Consider the following 8,981-nt stretch of genomic DNA (forward strand, 5'->3'; position numbering starts at 1 on the left):
ACACGTTATCAGCACAAGATCCCTTATAAAGTACGTATTTATTATGTAACTATTTGTTTTCAAATTCTACACACACAAAAAAAAATACAAATTGCTAAAGAAAACAAACTTTTGATAATAATCTATTAACAATATATAATTCTATTCAAATTTATTTGAGATGGTTATCTTATTTTTAAAATATCATTATATCTAACTTATTAATCTTTTTATGATAGTTTCACTATGTCAAATTTATCGAAACTTGAGTTTGTGGCACTGGATATTACCGAAAAGAATTATTTATCATGGGTCCTTGATGCTGAAATTCACCTTGACGCTAAAGGTCTTGGGGATACTATTAAACAAGAAAATGACGCATCTAGTCAATATAAGATGAAAGCTATGATTTTTCTTCGTCATCACCTCCACGAAGGATTAAAAACTGAATATTTAACTGTAAAATATCCACTCGAATTATGGATCAACTTGAAGGACCGATATCACCACCTAAAATTGACGGTATTACCGAAAGCTAAATATGACTGGATACACCTTCGGTTTCAAGATTTTAAAATCGTAGTGGAGTATAATTCTGTTGTTCATAAATTAAGTTCAATATTAAGATTATGTGGAGAAACAATCACTTATGAGGACTTACTAGAGAAAACTTTTTCCACTTTTCATGCTTCTAATGTATTTCTACAACAACAATATCGTGAAAAGGGATTTAAGAAATATTCTGAATTGATTACATGCCTACTTGTGGCAAAGCAGAATAATACTTTGTTAATGAAAAATCATGAAGCTCGTCCCACTGTATCTGCTTCATTCCTTAAAGCAAATGTTGTAGCAGCGCATGATCAGCCTGAAATAAGGCAAAATTATTATCTTGGTCGTGGTCGAGGCCATTATCGTGGACGTGGACGAGAAAGTGGTATAGGATAAAATAATTATCGTCATAATGGTGGAAATAAACAAGAGAATAATAAAGGTTCTCAAAATAATCCTTCAAAGGGTAAAGTTAATATTTGTCACCGATGTGGTATGAAAGGTCATTGGACACGTGTTTGTCGTATGCCTGATCATTTTGTCAAACTTTACCAAGCTTCCCTTAAAAGAAAAGAAAATGATGCGGAAGCACACTTGACCTTTCGAGGTGATGATGATGAAGCAGCTCCATCAAATACATATAATAATATTGAGGCAAATCTTGCTTACAAAGATGATGATTTTAAGGGCCTCTCAGATATTACCCATTTGAAAGCTGAAAATTTCTATGAGGATATTGATTGAAGAATTGATCACCTTAGTTGAGAATAAATTATAAAGAAAGTTATAATTTTCTTTTGTTTACAATTATGTTTTTCTGTTTTATTAAAGTACCATGTATTTCTAATTTCTACATTTCTTATGTTAGTTTTTAAAATTTCTTATAGTATGCTTTTTTTTAAAAAAAATATGGAAATTCCTCAATCATCAATTGGATCCAAAATAAGTTATGATGATATATTTCCTATAGATAGTGCTACCACACATACTATTCTAAAAGATAAGAAATATTTCTCTTATTTGGTGATGAAAGAAGCCAATATTAATACTATATGTGGTAGTACAAGATTAATTGAAGGCTCCGAAAAAACTAACTTATTACTTCCCAGAGGAACAAATTTGATGATTGATGAAGAATTATATTGTAGTAAGTCTCAAAGAAACTTATTTAATTTCAAAGACATTTGCCAAAATGGCTATCATATTGAGACTACAAATGATGAAAAGATTGAATATCTTTATATTACTACAATAATGTTGGGTAATAAATATATACTTAAAAAATTACCTGCTCTTTCTTCCAGCTTATACTACACAGGTATTAGCACTGTTGAAACACATGCCATAGTAAATCAGAAGTTTACTGATTCAAATAGTTTTATTATTTGGCATGACTGGTTGGGCCATCCCGATTCTAATATGATGAGCAAAATAATTGAGAATTCATATGGACACTCATTAAAGAACCAGAAGATTCTTCAATTTAAAGAATTCTCTTGTGTTGCATGTTCTCAAGGACAATTAATTACTAGGCCATCAATAATGAAAGTGGAAATTGAATCCCTTGCATTTCTGGAACGTATATAGGGTGATATATGTGAGCATATTCACCCTCCATGTGGACCATTTAAGTATTATATGATTTTAATAGATGCATCTACAAGATGGTCACATGTGTGTTTATTATCAACTCGTAATTTGGCATTTGCGAGATTACTTGCTCAAATAATAAAGTTAAGAGCATAGTTTCTAGATCATACAATAAAGACAATTCGTCTTGATAATGCGGGTGAATTTACATCCCAGACTTTTAATGATTATTGTATATCAACTGGAATAACAGTTGAATATCCGATTGCCCATGTTCATACTCAAAATGGTCTAGCAGAATCATTGATTCAACACATCCAATTAATCGCTAGACCAATGTTTAAGAGAACAAAACTTTTCATTTCAATATGAGGTTATGCTATTTTGCATGCAACAGTTCTTGTGCGGATAAGGCCCATAAGTTATCATAAAGTCTCCTCATTACAATTAATTTTTGGTCAAGAGCCAAATATTTCTCATCTAAGAGTTTTTGGATGTGTGGTATATGTTTCAATTGCTCCACCACAATGCATAAAAATGGATCCTCAAAGAAGATTGGGAATATATGTTGGTGGGAATACACTGAGTTTGTTGTTGTTGTTGTATGATTGGAGATTTATTTATGGCAAAATTTACTGATTGTCATTTTGATGAAACAATATATCCAATATTAGGGGGGAATAAGCAGTTGAAAAAGGAAATAGACTGGAATGCATTATCATTATCTCATTTAGATCCTCGTACAAATAAATGTGAACTAGAATTTCAAAGGATAATTCATTTGCAAAACATTGCAAATCAACTGCCAGATGCATTCACTGACCTTTCAAGAGTTATAAAATCTCACATTCCAGCTGCTAATGCTCCTATTCGAGTTGATGTCCAATGGGATAATTGAGTAATGCAAATGAGTCTAAACCACACTTAAAATGCGGTAGACCAATCGATTTCAAAGATAAAAATCCTCGAAAAAGGCATTTCATTCTACATTGTAAAGACACACCAAAGTAAAAGAAAATAAAAAATCTTCTCTTATATCTATAGGTCTCTCTCTTCCCCCCCCCCCCCCTTCGTTTTAGTATATTTCAGAATATTTACTTACAACAATTTTAAAGATTTATGGACAGAAGTTCACATGAAATTTAAATTTGGACACAATTCGCCAATCACCATAAAGGTTTAGAATTCTAAACTTTTTCCTACGTTAATTAAAATTATAGTAGCATAAATTATGTTATGCTTAAATCACCATATAAACTAACATAAATTCAGCGCATATTAGTCTAACATGCACTGGTGATAATTGTCATGGCTAGAGGAAGGGGACGTAGTCTTGGAAGAGGACGAGGTAGACCTAGTACGATCCCAATTCATACTCTGATAACCTTAGTTCGAGAACATACTTAAGGTACCAATGCGAAAACACAATCTCAGCAGGGGTGCGTTATCGGAAACAAAGGGAAACAAATTATGGATAAAGAGGAATCGTCGATTGGGCAAAGGGAAGTTGCAAAAAATCCGAATCTAACACCCTCGCCCCCAATTGTTACTCAATTAGATGGAAGTGCTTCTATAATAAACCTTAAATTGACACCAGATCAAAATGAAGCAGAATCTTCTAGATCTGGAGAGATAGGGAAATGATTAATGAACCATTGGAACCCGAAGACTTGTCTGAACAATCTCTCGAGGACCTTGTCGATGCTCAACCAGCTCCTTGGTTAAGTTTATTTGTAAAGAATAGGGTAGCTTCCCGTGGTATTTCATTGAATTTTATTCCTCTTCAATTAATTGCAGGGCAAGCTGTGGTTCAGTTGGAAAAGTAGAAGGTGGATAAGGAGGCTACGAAATGGGAATGCGCGTTAATAGCTTATTTCATTCGACATACCCCTATCTATAATACACTTCAATGATACATAAAGTACTATTAGGCTAATGTTGTTGCACCACTACTCTATTATCATAAAGATGTGTACTATGTTATCCGATTTCAGAGCAAAAAGATATGAATGAGGTAATTTATGTTGGTCCATATAAGCTTAATAACAGACCTGTTGTCCTTAAGACTTGATCTAAGGATTTTGATTTTAATGTTGAATTTCCAACGGAGATCCCCAGTTCCTAGAGATGTTCATGGGTTGGTTTGGGTCGGTTATTGATTAAAACCATAACCAAACCAACTTAGTTGGCTATTGGTTAAAACCATAACCAAATCAACTTAGTCGGTTATTGGTTAAAACCATAACCAAACCAACTTAGTCGGTTTTTAAATTTCTAAAACCAATCAAACCAAACAAAAAAATAGCCGTCGGTTTAGTTCGGTTTGGTTTGATTTTTTCAGTTATTGACACCTCACAATTCAAACATTTGGTTATGCCACAAAGCAACATAGAATTTATGTGAAGTAAAGTTGATTTGCATACCATCAATGCACATGCAGTTAACTTACATGAACATAAATTTTTAGCACTATAACAACTGAATTTTTAGCCAAAAAACAGAACTACAACAGCTGAATTTTCAGCCAAAATCATCAACCAAAAACATCAACTAAAATCTATTTAAACCATTGAAAGAAAGACATTACAATAGTTGAATTTCCAGCGAAAACATTAACCAAAATTTCAACAAAAACAACACTACAATAGTTGCATTTCCAGCGAAAACATCAATAAAAATCTAACAAAAACAACACTCAAGTTGAAGCCACTTTTCACCAAAAATAGCAACTGGATTCCAGCAAACACACCATCCAAATCCCAGCCACTTTAAGTATAAAACAACAATTAAATTTCAGCAAAAAGACCAGCCAACTTCCAGCATATTCTTTATCTTGATCTCCAAACTAATCAATGCTCAAAGTAAAGTCCGAATATTCTGGAAAAAATTATCATATTACACATTAAATGTCTATGAACATGAATATGATCTAAATTTTTTTAGAAAAAAAAAGAGAGAAGGAGAAGATAAGTAAAGATTTTTATTATGGTGTCAAATTTAAAAAAAAAAAAAAGAATGAATCAGTAAGTTGTAGTTATTAGTACCTTTTTCAATTGTTTCAAGCTTTTGAATTTCATCTAAAAGATCTTCAATCTTGCACTCTTTAGATGTTGAACATAACCATTGTTGACCACAAATAAGAGCTTCAGCAGTCTTTGGTGATAAAGAACTTTGATAACAATCAAGAATTCGACCACCGGTGCTAAAAACTTATTCTAAAGCAATAGTAGATGTAGGAATAGGAAGCAAATCTCTTGCAATTTGAGAAACAGTTGGATATTTTTCGGATGAAGCTTTCCACCAAGTCAAAATATTAAAATTCTTAGTTGTTTCCACACCATCCTTCAAATACTTGTCAAGATCAGATTTATCATCAACATCATTCTCTTTTTCAAGATATTTCTCCCATTGTGATTGCCACATATTAGAACTATTCATTGCATCAAATCCACTAATCACACTAATTTAATCTCCAATACTTTCACAAGAAGTTTCAGAAATAGAACTCTTGTAATTAGCATACAAGCTAGTTAAAGTATCTCGTACTTTATCAGACTTAGCACATCCCTCCATAGAATTATAATATTTCTTAAAAAGAAACTCAACATACTTTATTTTGTAGCGAGGATCCAACACAACGGCAACAAACAACAACATATTCATATCACTAAAATCACCCCATTATCTATCAAACTTGACTTTCATCTTCTTAGCCATATCAATTAAAATAGAATCATCACATTTTAAATAGTTGACAATTATGCTCTGGAGATTAAAAAGTTCATGAAAGAAAGTATTTGAAGTAACTTGCAAAGTACTGAAAAACTTCAATGTGGTTTGATATAAAATCTCCAAAAACTTGAGAAAGATATTCACATCCTTCCAATCTTTCGAAGAAGGATGTTCTATCTTTCCTTTTGAGTCAAGACAGTATTTAAAGTACTTATGATCATCAATATTCATTCTTGAAAATGCCTTTTCAAATTTTACAGCATTATTTAATATTAAATATATAGAGTTCCACCTTATCTCAACATCTAAACTCAAAAGTCCATTAGTGTCAAGTTTAACCTTCTCAAAATATGACTTGAAAGAAGCAGCTTTAACACAAGAAGATTTAACATATTTCACAACATTTCTTACCCGAGAAATGGACTGATTTTGGTCACTCAATCCTTCTTTTACAATCAAGTTTAGGATGTGAGCATTGCACCGAACATGTTGAAAATTATTTCCTATGATAATTCCTTTTCAATCACTAATTTTTACTTTCAAGTATGTGATTGCTGCATCATTAGCCGAGGCATTTTCAAGTGTAACTTTAAATAGATTTTCAATTTCCCAATCTAACAAACAAGATTCAACAGCTTACGCAATGGTCTCACCCTTGTGATCTGGAGTTTGAAAAAAAATATTTGCAACTTCCAGTGATCGTCAATCCAATAGGCAGTGATTACCATATACGTAAAATTTTGAAGTAAAGACCACGTATCACTAGTAATACAAACACACTGCCCATTAATAAATCTTTTAAGCTTTTGTTTCACTTCTTGATAAATTCTTAAACATTGTCGAGCAATAGTAATTCGAAAAGGCAATTCATAATTAGACAAAATAAGCGACATTAGTCTCTTAAAGCCTTCACCCTCAATGACTCTAAAAGGTTGTTCATCAATTATAACAAACTCAGCAATAGCTCTCATAACTTCATCAACATTATAAACAAGCTTCTCAAAACCTTCCTGCCCCCCTCCTTTAATTGGTTTGAGAGTTGTTTGCTTTCTATCAATGGACTTGAAAGGATATTTCGAACACTTAGATTGTAAATGACCCCAAAGATTAGAAGTTCCATGTTTACTAGCGCAAGAAAAGTCTTTAAGGCAATACTTACATTTTGACCTTAATTCACTTACTAAATTAGTAATCTCTAAATAATGATTTCAAACTTCTGATGTTTTTCTACCGTTACCGTCGAGGCTGAAATTTCGAAGAAACGAAGTTGTTCTTTTCTATTTTTTTAGAGGATTGGGTATTGAAATAATATTTGAAACACTGCCATGTTCTTGAGTTGCATAAGGTGCTAGTGCAGTTAGAGTTTCTTCTACTTGAGGTTGAGCCTCCAAATCTTCAACATCATCTATTGCCCTTTTCATTTGAAATTCAGATAGAAAAAAATAAGTAAAAAAAAATAATTTTCATGTCATGCTCACTTTTAAATTCTTGTATAAAATTAAAATTATTTAAGATAGCTAAAATAAAAAAAATAAAAACACCAAAAATTACCTTTCAAAATATTAATAATCTTGCATTGCCAGCTTTCACTTATCAAGCTTCAATCTTTATATTCACTTTCTACTTATGAGATAAAAATTTGAAAAAAAAAAATACGCGTAAAAGAATTTTTAAGAATAGAAGAAGTTGTTGGGTATTCTTCAAGAACAGAAAGTAGCGCAGCTTTGTGAAAAGTTTTTGCTGAAAAGAAAATAAAGTAGGGTTAGCAAATAGTACTTATAAATTATATATATTATACAGTAGCCACTCCAGTCAGTAGCCAATAGGTAATAGTTGGACAATTGGGCTTGGGTTAAGACTTAGAGCTTTAAACAATTGGGCTTAAAGTTAGTTGAGCTTAAATATTTTTTAAAAACTTAGTAAAATTCAGATTAAAATTAAATTTATAACATGTGTATACTTTATTTATAAATAATATATAAATAATTAATATATATGTATAATTTATCGATTCGGTTCGGTTATTTTCACGATTTTTTTTAGGTAAAATCATAACCAAACCAAATAGTATCGGTTTTACAATTTTAAAATCAAACCAAACGTCGGTTTTTTTTAATCGGTTTGATTTGAATCGCAGTTCGATTTGGTTTTTAACCAAACCGTGAACACCCCTACCAGTACCCAAAGCTTCCTATGTCATGTTGGGATAGGGACTCTTTTAGCTTTAATACCCTGTGCCCTTAAGTTTACTGTTGAGCCTACTACTTACTCAACAAGTCGTGAAGACTCATTACGAGTCGTAAGGCTCAATTGTAGTTAAGACAGTGTAGGATGGTTAAGGTTCTATCTTAGTTACGACTCATATTGAATGAGTCGTAATGAGACTATATGAGTTGTATAGTCCAGTCGTAGTCAGCTCAGTGGGGGAAAACCAAATGTTTCTGGTCACATGATGACTTGATCCTATGAGTCATTACGAGGGATTACCAGTCGTATAGTGTGATTCATAGTGTCAACAATATAGGATCCCTAAGTTCCTGATCAGACTACGGTTGGTGGTTACGAGTCGTAGTAACTGACTACGATTCATAGGGTACGACTCCCAGTTACACCAATGTGTACCCTTTCTGTTACTGACAAGACTACAAGTCACTAGGATGACTCGTAGCCAGACATCACGAGTCGTAAGGTGACCCATGACGACTGGTGACCAAGTCTCTATATGTTCTGTTAAGGGGCCTTTTGGTATTTTCTCCTCTTTAAACTTCCAACCAACGACTTGAAACGTAAAAGAGGCATTATTTTTCCCTATTCTCAATCAGTTAACGATGTCCCTTCTTCTCTTACTTTCAAGAACAACAAGGCTAGGGTTTCTTCCACAAATTCACCTCTCAACTCCCCAAGTCCAAGTTTCCTTCAAAAAAAGTCAAGAAAATCCAGGTATGGGGGTTTGAACAAGGATACTCTTTCATCCTTGTGCCCAAAAGCTTTGATTTTAAAGTTGAATTTATGTGTTTTCAATTAGGGTTCATACCCAGTTTTTATATTCTTAAAATTATGATATTATTATGTGATGTAAAGTTTAAAGTGCAAAAGAATTTACCTTTATTCATGTTTTGACTTGCATG

General features: G+C 32.5%; 1 protein-coding gene and 1 long non-coding RNA gene across 2 annotated transcripts; one reads left to right on the forward strand and one right to left on the reverse strand.

Annotated features, from left to right (window-relative positions):
* Positions 1-225: 225 nt before the first annotated feature.
* On the forward strand, positions 226-1,275 carry LOC107865492. Its single transcript, XM_016711746.1, has 2 exons — positions 226-916; positions 1,034-1,275. The coding sequence occupies exons 1-2, from the start codon at positions 226-228 to the stop codon at positions 1,273-1,275; spliced, it is 933 nt and encodes a 310-aa protein (XP_016567232.1).
* A 3,379-nt stretch (positions 1,276-4,654) lies between these two features.
* On the reverse strand, positions 4,655-7,587 carry LOC107866416. Its single transcript, XR_001672929.2, has 2 exons — positions 5,166-7,587; positions 4,655-4,998 (listed from the first exon to the last, which is right to left on the reverse strand). It is a non-coding gene; the product is annotated as an uncharacterized LOC107866416 (long non-coding RNA).
* Between the last annotated feature and the right edge of the window lie 1,394 nt (positions 7,588-8,981).

The sequence above is a fragment of the Capsicum annuum genome, chromosome 3 (genome assembly GCF_002878395.1).
Source record: "Capsicum annuum cultivar UCD-10X-F1 chromosome 3, UCD10Xv1.1, whole genome shotgun sequence".
NCBI lineage: Eukaryota > Viridiplantae > Streptophyta > Magnoliopsida > Solanales > Solanaceae > Capsicum > Capsicum annuum.

What these genes read in the sequence shown, in the direction of transcription:
- LOC107865492 (XM_016711746.1), top strand. Translation starts at nt 226, where the DNA reads ATGTCAAATTTATCGAAACTTGAGTTTGTGGCACTGGATATTACCGAA. An exon ending in TGGACGTGGACGAGAAAGTG is followed by an intron (nt 917 to 1,033) that starts GTATAGGATAAA and finishes GTGGTATGAAAG; the next exon opens with GTCATTGGACACGTGTTTGT.